At 33.8% G+C, this 22,515-nt stretch overlaps 1 protein-coding gene across 1 annotated transcript in view; it reads right to left on the reverse strand.

Annotated features, from left to right (window-relative positions):
- Nucleotides 1-1,390: 1,390 nt before the first annotated feature.
- The window catches only part of LOC144970392 (protein YIPF5-like), a 128,911-nt gene continuing 107,786 nt past the window's right edge, over nt 1,391-22,515 (reverse strand). Inside the window, exons 5-7 of the mRNA XM_078909974.1 lie at nt 6,010-6,120; nt 4,672-4,853; nt 1,391-3,289 (exon numbers count right to left, since the gene is read on the reverse strand). Of these exons, the coding sequence (XP_078766100.1) occupies nt 3,127-3,289; nt 4,672-4,853; nt 6,010-6,120 (456 nt within the window). The 3' untranslated portion in view covers nt 1,391-3,126. The remainder of the gene's footprint in view (nt 3,290-4,671; nt 4,854-6,009; nt 6,121-22,515) is intronic.

A 22,515-nucleotide genomic window follows, 5' to 3' on the forward strand; every position in this document is an offset into this window, starting at 1 on the left:
CAGAGTTTGTGTGTTGGTCCGTTATACTTCCGGATGGCAATGTTGTGAACTCCTTGGCCAACCGCATTCTATCTATAAAGATCTTTCCACACGGAACAGGTATCTCATTGTTGAGGCTTGCTTGAATGAATTTAGTGATTTGTGAGTTTTGTTCACTCAAAGAAACCATCAAGTCCCACAAAAAAAAGTGCTTACATGTGTGCCGCCTTCTTAATAGTGTTCACTGTTGGACACAATTGAGGGACCGAATCTGTGATTAACGCATTCACCTAATAACAAGTCCTTTTAAAACTTCATTTGCTTGCCTCTCAATATTTATGATATTCTTCTTTCAGAGCCATAGAGTATCCTGGCTTTTATTGTGTTAAACGATCAGTAATATATATGCTAGCCTTCAGATATATTTTCTACCAGATCTAACAGACACTATTGCTGCTTTGTGAATGGAGGGATCATTTTTAAAAAAAAGAAAGACTTGACGCTATCCAGATTCAAAACCAGGTTTCATAGTCAATGACTAGGAAGGCTATACCAAAAGTGCATTCAAATAGGGAACAAAAGTGTGATGAAAAAAAACTGATTCCTATCTCATTTGAAGTGTAAAACCACTTTTCCGGCGGACTGAATACATGACTTGTGTAAATGATCTTCTGGTGGCATCTCATTTTCTAGTCTAAATATATGCTGGTTGTCCAATAAAGATCATTCATCCTCGCTCTTTTACGTCCCGTAATTCTTTAATACATCCTGCGACTAAAATAGTTATGCCACTTTATGATTCAATAGGTAACTTATTCATTATAAGTCGGACTGGTTACATAAACACTTCCAAGGATTTTGGAACTGGAAAAATAGAAGGTGTGATATCATGACTTATGTTTCCTATTGAAAAGAGCTTTGATAAGAACCCAAACTAGCAACAATTATCCTCTATATGGCAGCGCCGCCCCACCTCCCCCTTACATAAGATGCTATGGGCTGATACTCCACACATTTTATATTCTAATAAATTGTTTTAAATTAAAAAATAGAGGTTTTATATAGTACATGATCCACCAATTGTGCTCAAGTGCTGTCCAAGGGACCATAAGCCAACAGTAACACTTAAATTGTGGGATAAGACATGACACCTGTTATTAATTAGGTGTTATTACAATTTATTTTTTATTTTCGTTTGGAAACAATACTGCTACCAGCCAGTTAATCAGTTTACACCTGAGTACATTGAGAGCCTTTTCCAATGACTCAACTTTGCACTGCCATAGCATCAACAAACCATGGATCTTAAGGTTGGAAGATGAGTGTCATACCACTACACACTGCACCTCCAAAATTAAAAAAAAAAAAAGAAAACAAAACTGACAACAAATAAAAAATATAAAATCTCTAGTGTTGAAAAATTAGATTTATTCCACAATGTTTATAACAAATTTAAGTTTCCACAAACTAATAAAATTTTGCCATAATTAGAGAATTGCACAATTTTTCGATTTCAGCCAAAACGTGGGGTATTTTTTAAAATAATGTACTCAATTTAAATACAGACTCAATATTGTTTTGTGTTGAAATGAAGTCTCTCTAAAAAAAAAACTGAACTGACACCTTCCAAATTATAATATATCAATAGAGCAATTCCCAACAGCATACAAATTACATATATATATATGATCATGCAGATATGTGCGGCCACAACATTTGAATATTTTTATTATGGAAGGAAAAATAGTAAAAATAATAATAATTATAATAATGACAATAATAATAATAGTAATAATAATAATAATAATAATAATAATAGTAATAATAATAATAATAATAATAATAACAATTAAAAATACACATGCAAACTTATACCATTACCATGCACAATTTATTCATTCAATATCCATACATTAATGTTTTGAATACCGTTAACTGGGGCTACTTAGGCCACCCGGGGTAATGTAGGCCACTTACTGAAAACAAGATTGCTTATTTTAAAAGATGAATTACATGTAGCTTTTATCTTTTAAATAATTAGAACCCAATAGATCTAATAACCACTCATGAATTTAACTTTTTTTAAAGCAACCTTTTTTATTCTATTAAGTGCCCTAAGTAACCCCGGATAGCCTAAGTAACCCCGGTTGACGGTACTTTCCGTGAATGTCGTCACATTATAATTTAAGCGGATGCGTGTGACAAATGGATCAGCGTTTGTGTCTGAAAAATTGCATTGACTCAAAATAGAAAAAGGAAAGAAAAAGAAAAGAGAAAAAAGTTAAATACAGATCTTTACAAATAAATTGTAAAATAATGTTAAATTAGTATTCAACCATTTGTTATGTTATTAATATTAGGTCCCTAATTTAAACTGCCACTTAAGTCAAGTTTTTATAAGACAATGGGTGGAAAATGAACAATACTCTGATGATATGATAGTGATAGATACTATTCAAATAAACATTCAGGTGAAAAGGGAAAAAACTAAGAATCAATGTCAATTTAATTGTCCAAAAAGAACTTCCTGGCATTTTACGACTTACAGATCTTACAAAGATTTCTTGAGTCAGGATTATATTGAAAGAAATGTTATATTTGCAATATAATGTCGCTTTGTTTATCTCATTAACTTAAAAGTGTATGCATTAAAAGCTTAGTAAAAATAACTGAATATCCTTCAGGTTATTTAATGCCATAGTGGTTAATTATACCTAGTTAATGTCTATTCCCAGTGACTCAAAATAATATCTAATAATATTAATTATCTTCATGTAATAATGAGATGAAAAGAGTCGGAATAAATTAACACACTGCAATCCAGTCAATGGCATTGCAATTGCAAATAATTAAATAAATTATTAAACACATATCTTCAAGCGGATGATATCTGTTACAAGAAGCAGACTAGTTTAAAACATAATTTTAAAGAAATTATCAAAAGGAAAGAATTTAAATACAAACATAAATTTATTTAAATACAAACATAAATTTGTATAATAGACATGAACAAAAAGGTCAAAAGTAAATCCTTCAGTCAATAAATTTAATAAGGATTATTATAAAGTAAATTTATATTATGTCCATGAAAATTCCTTGTTAGAAGACTGTAATGAGAGCAAAGACGTCCATGAGAATTCCTTGTTGTTAGAAGACTGTAATGAGAGCAAAGACGCCGTAGACCAGGGCACACGGGTAGGCAACCAGCGGTTGTTGACTGTCCATGTTTAGGGCTGAGACAAACAGTTTAGAGGCAGACAGGCTACACCACAAAACTGTCACTGATGTCAATACCAGACCGACTATACCTCTGGAATACAAGAGAAATCGAAATTTAGTTTGTTTTTTAAAAATAATTTATATATCAAAGTAAGAGCGACAGGAAAAAAAAAATTAATTGGATTTAAATAAATAAATAAATATATATATATATATATATCAAATGTCCTTGATTTATATATGCACACACTTTTCAACATTTTTACTTCCTATTTCTGAATCTGAATGTCACTCGAAGTCGACTCAAATTCTGACCATTTGTACCCGAGGGCAGAGAGAGAGTTTGACACAAACATGAAGTAAGTACTGCATCATATAAATCATCCTCAAACATTTCAGATCATTTTTTTTTTGACCCAAGAGTTCAGCTTGAATTTCAAAATATTCATTTTAAAAAATCCCTTTAGCTCTTTGCTTAGATTTGGGGGGAAAAAAAAATCAACAGCTGTATTAGGATATGGAAGAATCCTATCAACATTCATTCTTCCCAAAGCACAATGTGTTAGTTATGTGACTGGTGTGAAGATAAATGTTAAGGTGTATGGAATTTTTAATATGGACATATAGTTTGGTCTTTTTATATGTCTGTATGTATCCATGAGAGTGGAGTAGTATCATTTCTAAGAATTTAGTTTGCATACTGCGTCTTCTGTCCCAGAACATTGTCAACATAACCAATCCGTTTGAGATGGGGAACGTCTTTAGAAAAGGTAATTTTCTGGTTTCCACTCTCAACATGATTATGATAATAGATGATATATCTCAATAGGGAATATTCAAAGTTTAGTTATTAAAAAAATGTTAAAACTCTATATATAACTGCACTTTTACGATCATATTTTTTTAACTGGGCAGCAAACCATTCCATTGTTGTCAACATTGGACAATTTAGTGGCCTAATGGTATGATCTACAGCGTTTGAACTTTAGGTCAAAGGTTGAGTCCCAGTGTGGGCAGCTTACATTTTCTCCTCTCATCACTCGGGGTGTAAAATGAGCAGCTTGGCAGTAACTGCTTTGTCTCGCCCTTCATGTTCAGTGTTGCTGTTGTCTTTGGACCTCTTACAAAACTTATAGCACATTCATTGGATATTGCTCTTTTTCTCAATTGGATATTTTCTTTAAAATAATTGTAGTATCTCCTTACAGGTATATTACCATGTCCTACATGTTAGGCGTTGTTGTTGGCTAGGGACACATTGTATAGGGCTTTGACGACGTTTAATAGATACTGCTCTATATAAAGCGCTCAAGTTTGTTTTGTTTTTTTGTTTTTTTTTTTTATTTTTAATCCATTTCATAAGTCCACTATACGACTGAAACGAATTGGTCGATGTGACATTTGATGTATGGGAGTCGCTTGAAAACTGGGATTTGTCTCCAAAAGCATCAATAATCAATACATTTCACTCACTGTAACGAAAGTCCCACAGAGATAAATGAGAGGAAAATCATGGGCAAGATGCAATATCCGAGGACAGAGATGGTGATTCCAACAGATACGCCACTCAAGCTCATCAAATTCAACAGACAGTACATGGCCAGACAGCCCACGACACCGATCCCGTAGATGTAACCAAAGTGGACTTTGCCAGACTGAAAAATAAATAATTAACTTTATTTATCTATAAGGAAATTGGGTTTACAAACATAAAATTTAAAAATGAATAAATAAGGATTTTAAAAGATGTTATATTTACATAATTTTGTTACGCAATATAGTAAATAAAATAAAAGTGATGGTAAAAGTGCATCTCGGGTATTAATTTATTTGTTTAGTGCAAATGTTTATTATATGTATAAATAGATATAGGGGGATGGGTAGTTTGAAAAAATTCCTATATAGCTTCTTCTTAGTCCTTCTGAGTTTATCCCGGTTTCTATAAAGTGAAACGGAGAATAGCAATTGCTTGCTATCCTTTGGATAGGACACTAGACTATCGCAAAGTACTTTCCGCCAAATCTAACAGACTCAGCTACCCATTCACAGGGGGAGGGGGGAGGGATCAGAATTTTTTTGACTGCACCCAGGATTGATCTCCATCCCTTTGCGTGTGAAGCGAATGCTCTACCAACTGAGCTATCGGGACCCCCCTTCTAAAAATTACGAATTTTAAAATTTTCAAGTAGGCCTTAGTTGTTTTATTTTTCCTACAATTGATGTGACTGGGTAATTGTCCCTTCGGGCAAGACAAAAAATAAAGGCATCAAAGAGACGAATTTGTCAATCCCATATTTATCTACATCTGTTTCAAAACTCTTGACTCATTTGGCATTCATTATCTGTCTGTACAAATATGATTCCTATTATCAATGTATACAAACAAATACTATTTGTAATCAATACCAGATACAGTGGAAACCTGATATAACAAGAACGGTGCGACAGGGACAATCCCTGTTATATCAGATACATGTAAGTGAAATTAGACGTAGTGGTAGTTGTGGGAGTATGTATCAATAGTAGTAGTAGTCAGTAGTAGTTGAGGTGATGATGGTCATTGTTGTTGTACTAATAGTAGTAGCAGCAGTAGTAGTAGTAGTAGTAGTAGTCGTCGTCGTCATAGTAGTAGAGTAGTAGTAGTAGTAGTAGTGGTAGTAGTAGTAGTGGTAGTAGTAGTAGTAGTACAGCCACTTGTCAAATAATCACTCTAAGAACATTAAAATTGCAAGATATTTGTATTAACAAAAAAAAAACATAACATAATAAAAGGAAAAAAAGGGGGGGGGGGGGGGGGGAAACACGGCTCACCAGTAGAAGAGAAGCTGCAAAGGCCAGTAAGAAGACCAGAGGCCCAGCCAAATCTGTGTCTTGCATAATGGTGCTGTCTGCGCTCTTCACTGGATTCAATACTGTCAGGGTCTGGAAATGATAAAAGGTAAATACATGAATAGAAATAATAATTTTAAGGGGATAATTAAACGAACAAAAAAATAATAAGAGGGAATATTTCTGGACACCCGAGTACGATTTCCAAAACACGGTTTCCTCGAACTCGTTCGAATGTCCCGAATTTTTTCCTCATTATTATTTGTAAACGATTTCATCGAACTATGTTTCCCTCGAACTGTATGTATGCCCCATGGGGCTGGGTTCGAGGAAACATAAACACCTACCTAGATACGGCTAGTAAAAAAAAAAAAAAGACCCATAAAAAACCCCAGGTCAAATCAAATGTTAATGAAGAGGACCAATAGCTTGACTTCTTTCTATTTCATTTACCTACGCCAAAGTCGTCAAAATTATCATTATCATCATCATTGCATCAAAATCAATAATCTCAAAGAGCAGCGTCAGCACAAATCTCATGAAAACTACCATGCGCGCCTTTAACTTTAACTTTAATCAGTTAACTGCCGTACTCTGGATAAAAAACATGTATTTAAAAAATTGGCCAGAAAACCTTCAAATATCAATCGATTTAAATGACCCTCATCTTGGCAAAAACTCCCAAACCTGGGACTTCGCGAAGTCCCAGGGTGGGGTAGTTGCACACATATGTAATGGCTTATGATCGCATAGTGGTGTTTTTGATAGATAGTAATATTATCCTTTGCGTTGTGTTGTAGATGTTAATAATGACGAAAGAGTTTAAGGGCCGGTGATGATGATTGAATGCACAACATCAAAAGATTCAAATAAAAGTCCAGATTCCAAGTTTCATTTCTTACAGTTTTATTTGTTGTGATAAATTCAAAATCCAAATCATGATAAATTCCAAATCCAAATCAAATAGCATGGTCATAATTCAATCAGTTTCATAAATTCCAAATCCGTAAAATCAGTCCACATGTAAAGTCAATTTTGCCTAAGTAACCATTTTCAATATTCGTGGAATATTTCTAAGTCCGTAAAAGCAAATAAATGATGTTGAGCACAAAAGGTTTAAAGTGTGCAGCTCATGGTCAAGTAGAATCAGAATCCTCTCCTTTTCCTCCAAACATCCTCTTTTATCCCTATCAAAATTTTACCCACAGTTCCATTGTTTCCACGCCCCCTTGCAGTTATTGACAGTTCCCTGTCAGTCTATAATCCAACCCCTAAGAGTAAGACCAAATCATAATCAAACCTGAAACGTCAATTCCTACATATTGATGTTAAACCCCGCCTTTTATGATATAACATTATTTTGATAAATGCCCCTTTCACCTGTTTCAACACCCCTAAACCAATTTAAGAATGATTGATTAAATAGTACTCAACATGATAACCTGTCCAGTAACTTTGACACAAACGGTCTCAAGTAACCTGGACATAAAACTGCGCACACGTGTCATGCGTCTCAAATAGCTTGGACATAAAACTGCCCACACGTGTCATGCACTGACCAAGCTTAACTGATATGCCTGCACTATGTACTCACTAAACCCATTTGCTGATATATATAATTGACAGTTTTGCACCAAATTTCTTAGATAACCTTTTGCATAGGCTTACTCTCTTACATACGAAATAAGATACATAATGTGGGGTAGTTGCACACATATGTAATGGCTTGTGATCGTATAGTGGTGTTTTTGATAGATGGTAGTATTATCCTTTGCGTTGTGTTGTAGATGTTAATAATGACGAAAGAGTTCAAGGGCCGGTGATGATAATTGAATGCACAATATCAAGACATTCAAATAAAAGTCCAGATTCCAAGTTTCATTTCTTACAGTTTTATTTGTTTGTGATAAATTCAAAATCCAAATCATGATAAATTCCAAATCCAAATCAAATAGCATGGTCATAATTCAATCAGTTTCATAAATTCCAAATCCGTAAAATCAGTCCACATGTAAAGTCAATTTTGCCTAAGTAACCATTTTCAATATACGTGGAATATTTCTAAGTCCGTAAAAGCAAATAAATCATGGTGAGCACATAAGGTTTAAAGTGTGCAGCTCATGGTCAAGTTGAATGCAGAATCAAAAGGTAGAATGATCCCCGTTTGATCAGACACACTGTTTTATATCCTATTGTAAACTGTCCCACAATTCCTTTCACCAAAGGTCAGTTTTACGCCTAAATAATCAAATGGCGTACGCCTAAATAATCCGTACGCCCAAATAACAAATACGCTACGCCCAAATAATATCGTACGCCTAAATGATGAATACCAACTATAACTTAATGCTTTTATCCCCAAATACCAAGTAACACCGATCAAAGAAAGTAATTTTCTAGTATTCAATATAATGACCAGATATACAAAATTCATGAACTCATTAAACCCACTTGCTGTAAGCTAACTCTCTTACATACGCCCCTTTCTTAGAATTTAAATTGAGTTAAAAACAATTTCAATTTAAAAAAAATCAGTAAGAGATCAATCTATAAGCAACGTCTAATTAGAATTAGATAATAAAATGTAAGAAATAGTTTATCAAAATGACAACACTTATGCCAGTTAAATATTTTAAAAAGTTTAAATTTGAGATAAATCAACATCAAAGTTGATTACAACATCTATGTATATATCGATTATAGCTTTTAAAGTATTACAACATCGATAATAAGATAATGATCAATTAAAAGTGATTAAAATTTAAATTTACCAACACCAAAGATGATTGAAATTTAGATATATAAATATCGATTATACTTTTTAAGGTATTACAACATCGACCGTAAAATATCAATTACTGTAATTAAAAGTTCAAAGAAAAATTATCTTTTCATCTTAAATTCCATCTTCATAGCAATACAAGTGTTAATTCCCGTCATATTTCATCATATATCCATATTCTTGCTTGAAAAAGAATGGTTCAATTTCCATTTGTGATATACTCACGTTGTCTTATTCAATCTCAAATTCAACTCTATACGACATGGGTGATAATCTCAGCTTCCATGTATGTTTACTCATTTACTGTCATCTCAAAACCAATACCTTTGACATTCCCTTATATTGTATGATTCCATTTAAACAACATTATTACATTAATTCCAACTTATAATATGTGGTACAAATAATGTTTTATAGACATCTAGATTCAAATACGAAGAATTATATTTCAATTAGTAATAAAAAATATTTAAAAATAAATCATAATAATAGCATTATCATCATTTTAAAATTCAAGTTGAAGTTATTATCATTCATTGTTCATTGTTGATGTTTCAATTTTTAAGCTTTTTAAATCATCAGGGTGTAGTTTGAAGTCAAAATGTTCTTTATGGTCATCCATCAGAGGTAACAAATTTCTCCGTAAACAGTTCATCTTGAGAATGATTCATCCGGTGAAAATTGTCAGTAATTGTTAATTAAGTCATTGTCTCCATTTAGAATGAGTTTTCATGTAATGAAAAAAATATATCAACTATAAGAGTTGAGGTGATTGTATCTAGTCTACGGGTTGCATTGTTGTGTGTGTTGTGGTCACTGCATAGCCCAAGTGTCATAAATTCACTTTATTTATTGTTAATTAATTAAAAACTTTTCCTCTGTAAATGTCTTAGAATTATCACAATAATGTCTTCACATTCAAATATTTAGCGTTGAATAAATAATCAAACAATAGTCTGTCCGGCTTGTTCACATCACATATTTAGTGTTTGTAAATAATCAGTCATTAGTCTGTCCGACTTATTCATATTTAGTACAGTGTAAATAACTAAATAAGTAAAATCTAACATAGTATGTGATTGTGGGCTGTTACTAAAGTGACCAACTTTTGCAATTAGTGTGTTGTATTTGTTCGAGTCTTTTGAATTGGGACGAAAAAAGACTCTACAGGTAGCAAACGTATGCTTAACCTGTTGGGTTGTTTCTTGATCTTGTGACGTCGCTGTAATCCATTCATCTCCGGCATCTGGGTCGATTCTCCTCGTAGATATTTGTGGTTGTCTTGTGTATACGTTGAATCTCATTGTAGATGAAATTGTAAAAATTCAAGATTAACTGTGTGCGAGATCTTGAATTTAAATGAAGTTTGACTTATCCAGCAAGTCAAAAGAAAGTTGTGAAATCAGCCATGTGTTGACAAAGAGTTCGTGTGTAGTAGTCGACAGAGGTCGTGTGTTGTAATTGTCTGTGTTTGTTGATCGAGTTCTGATGAGGTGGCATGTGAGTCCACACACCAGGTAAATGATGTAACAATAACGTAGTCTAGTAGTGTATGTAGTAGGGTCGAATAAGGTCAACAATATTTTCGTTATTTGAACGCAGGTTGTTGAATATCATACGATAATGAATCCAAGGAAATCGCTCATGTGGCGTTTTGCGATACTTTTTCCTGCATTGTCTTATATACATATATAGAATTTATCCTTTACAATGATACTAAGACAGGCGTTATTATAATATTCAATGTTTATAAGTTGTAGATATGGGTGCTGCACACTTGTATATTGACATAAGTTTAAATTTGAATACGCTCACCACTGAATATGATGGAAGTAGTATTGTTCACAATTGGACATCATTTTGTAAAAACAATCGTATCTTGAACGTTTATGTAATTATTGACCTCGTACATGGTTGGGTATTGTTGTTGTAGAAGTATATACAAGTAATCCAATTGTTCAATAAAGAATGTAAATATAAAAAGGTTCATGGAAGAAATCTGTGTTGATACAGATATCATTTTATGAATTCTGTCAAGTTTGTATAAGTTGAAAGGTACGATGTAATTGAGGTTGTTGTGTAGTTTGCAGTCTGTAGATTGTGTTGTTTCTGGACGTATCAACGGCGTGGTCGAGATTGTTACTCCATTTCAATGTATTCGTGGATAGACCAAAGGGATTAGGACATTTCCCGACCTATGTTATGGTTGTGTTTGAGTTGCCTCTGTCGTTGTCATCAGCGTTCCCGTTATGACTGATGGTTGCAAGTGTCCTCTTTCGTGATGACTGTATCATGTTTTAGTGCAAACACTACTTCTGCCTTTGATTAACTCGAATTATTCCCCTTAGAAAATCCCTAATTTAATGAAATATGATTTTGTTTATTTTATCATTATTATTAGTGTTATCGTAGCACTTCCTACCATTTCAATTTATTGCTGAATGATTACACACTTAAGATTTGACAATTGAACATAACTTCTTCTTCAACTCAGTTACAAATTTTATGATATAAATGTTAAATTCAAACCACGCAGTAAATATTGATTACAATTACAACAGCAAATTGATAGGAGGAACATATGATAGTGAAAATATTCGCAGAAACGATATACACTCTGCTCAATAAAAATTTCAATGTCTCGCGCCTTTGCCCTCGGCTTATAATAATATTCATATAACTCATTGCGACGTAATCTCGCGCCTCTTAATATAGCATTGATAAATGTGTGCGCTTTAACCACGCGCCTCGTATTTATAAAAATTATCCGCCTTCTGTGTTATTCCATAATGTTAAACCATGCGCTTTAATCACACGCAAAATAAAATATTCCCGAACGCCTCATTCCTGCGTCTCGTAATTTAAATCGTGTGCACTTTAATTACCGCGTCTTACATCACTGCGCTTATTTACCCAATATGCATTTACAGCATTTTACCATTTGGGTTACTTATAATTCGCTGATTCTTAACAAGTTAACCACTTGTGTCACAAATATTATCAGCTCACATGACATAATGCATTTTCAATATTTTGTTATTCTTCCGTAATAACATTTTATCTCCCATTACAAGAGACCAGTTTTTCATAATAATTGATACTCCGCCCGCCATTGTATTTATATTATCTGCTTTTAATTCTCCGACTTCAAACAAAAGTCCGTTATTCCGTTATTATGAGAATATAATTCAAAAAATTACGATGAAACACGTTTAAAAACAAAACAAAAAACGATTGACTCATAGTGACTCAACTTAATTTTCGGTGATAAAATCAAAATGTCTCATGTAATCTATTATAACGCCATTTCTCATTACAAATATATAATTAGCTCTGTTGTCGATTACTTGGCTGCGTTAACCACACATTTATTACCAAGAAAACAAACAGATATAAAACTTTGCTCTTTGCCATGAACCCATGAATCTCAAAGAGTCAATATCAACCTACCAATTCATCCCTACCGACGGGAGAAAAATATAATCAATGATGTTGTAATACAACAATAAATACCATAAGACATATTTCAATTATCAAAACTTATAATTTACGTGTTGTTATTGCCATCATCTTCTTGAGTCATTTTGACAGAAAATAAAAACATAACAACATTAAAGAATGACCAACTGTCTATGTAATTCCAACAGTAACAGACAAAAATTGAAATAAAAAAAGACACATCATTGTTACTGAGCTTAACAAAACATTGCCATTAACGGTACTAAATAATATTCGAAGATTTGTTCCGAAGCGCCTGATTGTGAGTAAACGCATTTTCATTTATATTGAAAAATAAAATGCACTAAAATATTCATTTAAATTCTGCAATTTTTCTTCATCTCTCCATCTCCTCTTTTTAAATATTTAAAATACATATAGCATCAATATGATATTATTATTATTATTATTATTATTATTATTATTATTATTATTATTATTATTATTATTATTATTATTATTATTATTATTATTTGCCGTTCTATAATATATTGCTTTTAGTTTTGAATATATTTTCTTGTTCCATCTATGGTTCTTAATTTCAATATTATTTCGTTTATTTTTTTTTTTTAAAACCGTATTTTATCAGAATTTTAGGAATCATCTATAATTTCAATAATTTTTTTTCAACATTTCATTACAAAAAATTATACTACTTCACCTTCAAAATTGATATTCATTTTCTTTTCCAAATAAAAATATTTTCCTATCTGTTCACAATTATTCTCTTCAAAATTCGAGTCTCACAAAAACTTCAATAGATGTTAACACTGCAACAATATACATTTCTTGTGTATCCATGGTTCGGAATGATAACATCTTTACATCATGGTATCAGGGCTCCAAATAAAGATATATAAGAATCCTGAGTCACGACACCAAATTAGATACATAATGTGGGGTAGTTGCACACATATGTAATGGCTTGTGATCGTATAGTGGTGTTTTTGATAGATGGTAGTATTATCCTTTGCGTTGTGTTGTAGATGTTAATAATGACGAAAGAGTTCAAGGGCCGGTGATGATAATTGAATGCACAATATCAAGACATTCAAATAAAAGTCCAGATTCCAAGTTTCATTTCTTACAGTTTTATTTGTTTGTGATAAATTCAAAATCCAAATCATGATAAATTCCAAATCCAAATCAAATAGCATGGTCATAATTCAATCAGTTTCATAAATTCCAAATCCGTAAAATCAGTCCACATGTAAAGTCAATTTTGCCTAAGTAACCATTTTCAATATACGTGGAATATTTCTAAGTCCGTAAAAGCAAATAAATCATGGTGAGCACATAAGGTTTAAAGTGTGCAGCTCATGGTCAAGTTGAATGCAGAATCAAAAGGTAGAATGATCCCCGTTTGATCAGACACACTGTTTTATATCCTATTGTAAACTGTCCCACAATTCCTTTCACCAAAGGTCAGTTTTACGCCTAAATAATCAAATGGCGTACGCCTAAATAATCCGTACGCCCAAATAACAAATACGCTACGCCCAAATAATATCGTACGCCTAAATGATGAATACCAACTATAACTTAATGCTTTTATCCCCAAATACCAAGTAACACCGATCAAAGAAAGTAATTTTCTAGTATTCAATATAATGACCAGATATACAAAATTCATGAACTCATTAAACCCACTTGCTGTAAGCTAACTCTCTTACACCAGGTTTGGGAGTTTTTGCCAAGATGAAGGTCATTTAAATCGATTGATATTTGAAGGACAGGTTTTCTGGCCAAATGTTTAAATAGACGTCTACATGTTTTTGTTGGATTTTTTTTTTTTTTTTTCCTTTTTTTTTTTTTTCAGAATACGACAGTTAACTAGTTAACCATGACCTTCTGAAGGCAAGAGGTATATGTAAGCAATGGATCAATCGGGTACCTTAACTACCTCCCAGACTCCCACGGAGTCAAAAGCCTTTCATGTGATGCGTTGGCTGATATTCATTAAAGGTAGAGAGGATTCAAGACAGTTGATGCGTAGAAGTAGCTACAATAAATAAACCTTAAACAGAAACTAGGACACGCCGATGAAAGACGGGTTGATGGAGTGTGTAGTAGTAAGCATTACCTTTAAAGTTCTTCTGATTGTCTTTCGCGTTAAGGCAGTCAATGAAAGGTGGAATGGGGACAGTTTGGCATTTTTTAAAAATGAGCTTTATATAGCGCAATATCCACTAAACGTGCTCAAAGCGATTTACAGAGGATCCCTGACCAAACAGCAACACGTAACATGTAGAACGAGACATGACGCCTGTTAGGCGATAATGCATTTTTTCCCCCACAGAGACAGCTGTTAACGGCCAGATACTTATTTTACACCTGTATACGGTGAGAGAATGTGAGTAAAGAGCATTTCCCAAGGACTCAACTATGCGCTGAGCGAGGCTCGAACCCAGGACCTTCCGATCCAAAAGCGAGTGTCATGCCACCAACTAGATCACAATTAAAACAATTGGATGAGCCTCAGGTAAACCGGGGGGCTCCGATAGCTCAGTTGGTAGAGCACTCGCTTCAATGTGGAAAGGGACCGGGTGAAGTTGAGATTATTTTTTCCTACCCCCAGCAGTGATTAGGTAGCTGGGGTTGTTAGATCTGGCGGAAAGAATTTTGTGACAGACTTGCGTCCTATCCAAAGGATAGCAAACCATTGCTATTGTCCGTTTTAACGCTATAGAAACTGGGATAAACTTTGGATCTATTGGCCTTATGGTTCTGAGGGATTTTTTTTTCGGGTATACCACAATTACGATTACCGCCACATTTAGAAAACTGAATTAAAAAAAAAAAAAATTAAAAGGGAGACTACTTTGTGAAAGATTGGCAATATGTTTAAAGGGCAGCAATCAATCGTGCCTGCCTATTTAACGCTACAGGTAAATTAATCAATGAAATAAATGGAAAAAAATGAGCATCTTTGTACGATTATGTAACAAAATAAATTATATTGGATGGAGAAATAAACAAAAAAAAAAACTCTTATCAAACAATGCTATTATATATAACAATATAGGGCATTTATTTACAAAGCCGAAAGAAGAAAAAAAAAAGAAGGAAAAAAACTATAATAAGTTAATCGAATAAATAAATAAATAATATATACTTGAACAGATAGATAAATAAATAAACATAATATGTTAGTTGAAACCGCCCTACTGAAAATGAAAATGAAATGATTTTTCTCTCCCATCTTCTTCTTCTCTTCATCCTCTTTGTAAATCGATCCAAAACTCTCCTTATAATAAATCAATCTGGGAAGCTAATTTAGATCCCACAATTATGCTCGTAAAGTATCTCTTCATGAAGACGATTTGTACGAGTCGATGGGGTAATTTGAGATGCTGAAGCACGGAAAAGGTAATTGTATAAATCAATAAGTAGGTCAGGATGTCATCGGAGGGTTAATTTGTGGTTAAAGGTAAACAGTTTTGTCATGGAGACCGAAAAGTGAACCAACGATAAGGGATATTGTAATAGCCTATAGATAGTATGCGCTTGGCTAAGAAGCTCACAACATTGCCATCCAGAAGTATAACGGAACAACACACAAAAATATGTGTAACCCTTGACGTTTATAGTCTGGTTGATACAGTTTAGTGAGAATTACTCATAAACGCGGATGGCAAAAAGCAATAACAACAAAGACCTGAGTGACGTCAACTTCATACTATCTATTTACAGATGAAATGAAACCATAATGGAAGGAGGGTGTGGTGAGTGGTGATTTTGTACACATGGGTAACTCACAAATTATTCTATGCTAGCTGGTAATGAAATGTGAGTTAATAACTCTTTAGTTGCTAACACATCTGGCACGAATTTTTCCTCAGTTGCTAACCATTTTGGCAAAAATTAGTTTAAAATGGGTAATGTTAGTAAAAGTGCAACAAAAAGATTAGATATAACTAGTCCCACATTCGTGAAATTCACATGGATAGTAGTGGGTAGTTTGGTGAACATGCCACGGCAAGCATATTATATGCAAATTAGGTCATTAAACTGTTCAATAAAGAAAACAGACGTTAATTTCTTATAAGAATATAATCCATAATAATGTAACATCGACAGTAATGCTCGAGTTAGTGGATTAATATGATGACAAACTGAATGAACTAGCACCGAGACCAAGACAATCGTAGGATGTTCGTACGTTTGTTTAGACTCAAACTCAGACTCGTACAAATGCATGTGTGTGTATTCTATTACAGTTACTACTTACTACATCCACCCCTTGCCTTTCTCCCACCCCTGAGTAGTCCCTTTTACACATACGGAGCAAAATAATAATCGAGCATAACAATAAAAATGACATCCATGAATATAATTTAATGTCACGTCGAGAAATTTTACAATATTTTTTTTAAAGGAAAAATATACTCAAAAACCTTTTTTTTTTTTTTTGTTATGTTTTTTTATTTAATTATTATTATTTGTGTGTGTGTGTGTGTGTGTGTGTGTGTGTGTCTAGACGGCCCATTGGTTTATTGATTTATTTTTATTTGTGCTTTTTTTGTTTGTTTTCTTTCGTTTTGTTTTGTTCTGATTGACACAAAGACAACCCTGTTAATAACTTCAACCCTCTCTCCCTACCCGCCGGCCTCCCCATTTTTTGTAAGTCAGTCTGTGACGAAAAGATTATGAGATAAGGAATTGAATCTAAACTGAAATTTAAAAAAAACAAAACAAAACAAAAACAAACAAAAAAAAGAACTGTTGTAAAAATCCCTTTATCTACGAATTTGGAATCCAAATCAACAAACTTTCGGTACATCACATCAGCAGTGGCCATTTATAATTACTACGATGACGCCTGGCTTAACGAAAAAATAAAAAGGAAAGGAAAGAAGTATTCTAATGATGGAACAACAACAAAAAAACAGAAAATTGTATTCTTAAAATATCCCAGTAATTAGGTATAAACTTATTATTTGGAATGAATAATCAAAATACACCCCCCCCCTTACCCCCCCCCCCCTCTCTCTCTCTCTCTCTCTCCTCTCTCCTCTCTCTCTCTCTCTTCTCTCTCTCTCTCTCTCTCTCTCTCTCTCTCTCTCTCTCTCTCTCTCTCTCCCTCCCTCTTATACAAAAACACCACCAACAACACCAAGGCCAACAAAAGCTAAAGCTTCACTGACTTTTCTCAGTAAAATCTTTAAAATGAATCAGCACTCTTGTAAGGATTCCGTATTACGGCCACGAAGCCATGCTAAACACGACAAGACGATGTATTAAATGATAATAACAACAATAATAAGGTATCTACGACGCCACGTCAGTGACATTAACAGCTAGCAGGAACCAGCGATTCTAACTCTAACTCTCGACTCATAATGAAATGAAGCCGTTCTTGTTTTAAAATCGATCTCCCACAGATCAGAGAGAAACTAGATGAGCCCCACTCGCACGAGTAAGGCAGTACATACGATTAATGGCTCACTTACTTCCTCTCAAAGATGTCATGCCTTTCTTTGAAGAGTGGAAATGGAATCTCGGGGACTCCGGGGACAAAATCGATGTTTGAGGACTGCCACGCCCTTCCTACCAAAAAGACAGTTTTTTGAGGAGTTTTTTTGTGTGTTGTAGTGGATGTATTTCTATCATCTTTTAATAAGGATGAGCGGAGAAATGATGGAGGGTTTCTTTTTTTTTTTTTTTTTTTAAACTCTTAAATACTATTTCAAAAAGATTTTTGGACCCCTTCAGGAACAGAAGTGCATGGAATGGGACTTTATATCCCGGGTTCCATTGCGTTAAAAGGAATGTATCAAAATTGCCTATTCCCATTTGGATGGGACGCTAATCTATCGCACTTCTCCGCCAAATCCAACAAACTAAACCACCCACACATTGCTGGATAGGAATGGGGGTCAGAAGAAATCTCGACTGTATCCGGGATCGATGTTCACCCCTACGCGTGTGAATCGAGTGCTTTACCAACTGAGCTATCAGGACCCCGATTTTGAAAGGAGTGCTGTACAAAAATTCTGTCACCAGTAGCAAATTCACGGAACCGTTCGATATAACCATAAAAATGGGATATTATGGGGGGGGGGGGGGGGGGTTAAATCAAATCCATACTCGTAAACATTGATTGCATTACAAAACACGCAGAACCGTCTGAAAACTTTGAAAACAAAAACAGGTAGTAAATATGTCAAATTTGGTGGTGGTGGTGGGGGGGGGGGGTTGAAATCAAATCCATACTCGTAAGCTATGATTGCATAATAAATCACGCAGAAACGACTGAAAATTTTGTTTTAAAAAAGAAGAAAGAAAAAAAACAGGTAGTAAATATGACAAATTTGGTGTGGTTTTTGATGATCATTAAGTAAATTATGGTGGTTGGTGTTAATGTTTGATGTTCAACCAATAGTGGAAAAAGAAGACTGGAATAACCCTGACGTCAGCCGCAGTGCAAAGACCGCACCGCTGAGCCACGCTCCCCATAAATATAAAATAGCCTATCGTAAGTGCAAACGATACAAAACAGTAAAGAACAATGAAAAAAAATGGTAAATACTTAAATTTAATTCACACAAAGGCAAACGATATGGACGTTTTGGTTTCTCCTTCGAGATCATAGAGAAGACGATAAGAAAATTTGGTCGAATTACGAATTTTCGTGCAATAGGATTCAATAGTGTGATGTCACGTCTCACCCAGCAACGAGCAGCTTGGTTCTTAACAAAGAAAATCAGTAATTTTTATTCTTCATACTGGTTCGAATTTTTTTCACATGCCATGTGATTAGAATATATAAATGTCAAAACATGATCATATTTATTATGTTTTTCTCCCCTGGATACACTTTTATGCTCGTCGGAGAAGTATTTCATAAGGGCGTCCGCCATTGTTCCGATAGTTTAGAACCAGTTATTAAGTTACTGTGCGTCATTACGAAGGAAGTGACGTCACGACTGTTGAATCCTATTGACATTTATATAAAGATCTTTCATTCAATAAACTTCTTGAAAACAGAATATTGTTGCAAGACCTAATTTACAAAGGAGTTTAAAGCATTGAATTAACGTATTTAAACACAACTTGATAATCTTTAAGAGGCCTTGTGGACTATGGTATGACACTTGCTTTCGGATCTGAAGGTCCTGGGTTCGAGCCTCGCTCGGCGCATAGTTGAGTCCTTGGAACAGGCCCTTTACTCACATTCTTTCACTTTCAGGTGTAAAACGAGTACCTGGTCGTTAACAGTGTTGTCTGTCTCTGTCGGGAAAAAAATTGTAATATCGCCTAACAGGCGTCATGTCTCAATCTACATTTACTTGTTGTTGTTGGCCAGGGACCCCTTGTCAAGCGCTTTGAGCACAATAAATGGATATTGCTCTATATAAAAGCTCAAGTTTTTCGGGTGGGTTTTTTTGTTGTTGTTTTTTTTTTTTTTGGGTTTTTTTTTTGTGTTTTTTTTTTTTGTTTGTTTGCTTTTTTTAAAATCGCATCAATATACTTCATTCCATCAAAGAGCCGTGGCCGGCCAAGATGTTTTAGTCATTGTGAGCACTTCAATCTCACACTACAAGATAGAGAGTCTCGATGTCTAGTGTCTGTCAAGTCATATTTCCGTCGTCAGTTGATGAGAATTCTCTACTCCTCGAACCAGGGGAGCATTATATTATTATTAGAATAGAAAGTAATGAATTGTGAACTACCGCGTTGATCTGGTAATATTATGTCGGGAGTGGAATCGATGAAGAAAATAAAAAAAATTTATTAGAATTTGGAAGTTTAAGCCGTTAGATTTTAAGAAACAAAATAAAACATGATGATGACGATGATGATGATGATGATGATGATGATGATGATGATGACGACGATGACGATGATGATGATGATGACGAAGATGATGATGATGACGACGATGATGATGATGATGATGATGACGACGATGAAGATGATGATGATGATGATGATGATGATGATGATGATGATGATGATGATGATGATGATTGTACTACGAAAGTTTGTTGATGGGTTAGTGTTTTTTTTTTAATGAGAAAAATAGCTTTAAATTTAGGAATAAGAGCAAATTAAATATCAGGAAGTTCCGGATAAATTAGGGAGGGTTGGAAAGTCTGTAACTGTTATACAGAGACTACGTTCTCTCAATTACTTAGAATTTCGATTTCTCTAATTATACAGTACCTCGTAGCTTAATAATTGGCGATGACCAAAGACCAACCACCCCAACTTCAAATCAATGTAGTCTGGCGCACGCCACGCTGTTGATTGCTGTCTGACTGATAAAATCAAGTGACCCCACCCAGTGAGAGAGGATCAATAGATCCGTTTCCCAATGTTTATTTCACATATTTATACATGTCGTCACGACCAGATGCCACGGCAAGTGTTCCTTAACTCTCTCCTTACCAACTTTAGGAAAATCGTCACTTTCGTTACGATACAAGCAACATAATCTTTCTTATTCAAATTTCTCTTGTACATCATAAAATTTAAAGAAAATGAACAGTGTGTTGGAGAGCATGTTTTGCTAAAGAAATTATGTATGGGAAGAACTTATTGCTATTATTGTGTTTGAGTGATAAAAAATATATTTTTTGTGTTAGTTGGGTGTGCAGTTTTGCGGGAAATCCTGAAAATGGCTGGTAAGTAGAGTTAACGGCAAAACTCTGTCTAAAGGCACACAAGCTTCGGCTATTCGGGTATTCTCCCTCGAAACTACAACGGAAGGAGTGATAAATAAGATGTCAAAACCAGACCTGCCTCCTTGATATAATATGAAAAATTCGTAGTTTTCAGGGTATTTTCAGGGTAAATAACACAGTAGACATTATAACTGCCTTTAACATTCACCCACCTGTCCATGAAAAGTGAAATTATGCTTTTGACTCCTTTATAGGCTAGCTCTGGCACCAGAAATAAAAATTCGTTTTCAAGAGGTTTTATTGAATTAAAAATCTTTATAAAGTTCTGAGAATGGAGTCGGAATTCGTACCTTTATGGAATTTTCGTGGTACTAAGTAGGTCGTTTGCAAATCGCTTCCAAACGATTAAAACAAGTAAACACTTTTTTAAGGATATAAAAATAGATATAATCTAATCATTAACTGATTTGATTTCTAGGGTAAAAAGTGCAGCATTCAGTTTTTCAAAGCATATTAAACATTTCAAATTCAAACCTTTTGAGGATTATTTTTAAACATGTGTTTAAAAAAAAAAATGAATAATAAGCATCTTGAAACGGTTAAAGTGCGTTGACATGGAGGTCCCGACAGCTCAATCGGAAGAGCATTCGTTCCATATGCCATGGGTCTCAAAAACTATTTCTTATAAGATGACACTGGTCTAAAACATAGATAATATAATCTATATTATGTGGTCTCAAATCAAAATGTTGAAAAAGGAGGAATATTTCGAGGAATAGGTCTTTTATCACAAATAACGTTAAGCAATATGCCCCTATTGGTGACTATTAAGTGATTTGGAGAATAAAAGAAATTTATCAATAAAGTTATATATAATAATAATAATAATAATAATAATAATAATAATAATAATAATAATAATAATAATAACAAAAAATAATAATGAATAATAATAAATAATAATAATAATAATAATAATAATAATAATAATAATAATAATAATAATAATAATAATAATAATAATAATAATAATAATAATAAGGATAACAAAAACAACAACAACATAATAATAATAATAATAATAATAATAATAATAATAATAATAATAATAATAATAATAACATTTGTTTAGCGCTTTTTCCGAGCCCTCAAAGCCCTTTACAAAGTCAAATATCTGGAAAAATCACACATACAAGCGAGCACACACACGCAATGACTTACAATGATTTTTGAAGATGCCGAGATACCATTGAGAGCCAATCCCTATAACGGAGGAAAGTGGCGGAGGACTTGAATAGTGGATATTTATTGAGACCCAAGACATGAAAAGGGGACCGAAATCGACCCGTGGTGCCTTTGTGGCTTCGTTTACCGACATGATATATCAATTAAATTAGCGTGTTTAACTATCTGACTGCAGGAGTTACCCATTGAGAGTCCGGCAAACATTCCGACTAAGAAATTCGAATTCATTAATTAACTGACTGTTGTACTCTGGAAAAACTCGTATCAAAAAAACTTGGCCAGAAAACTCGTCCTTCAAATGTCGATCGATTTTAATTCATTTCACCTTGGCAA

Source organism: Berghia stephanieae, chromosome 4, assembly GCF_034508935.2.
Source record: "Berghia stephanieae isolate SIO BIC M18660-M18661 chromosome 4, UCSD_Bste_1.3, whole genome shotgun sequence".
In the NCBI taxonomy this organism is placed as follows: domain Eukaryota; kingdom Metazoa; phylum Mollusca; class Gastropoda; order Nudibranchia; family Aeolidiidae; genus Berghia; species Berghia stephanieae.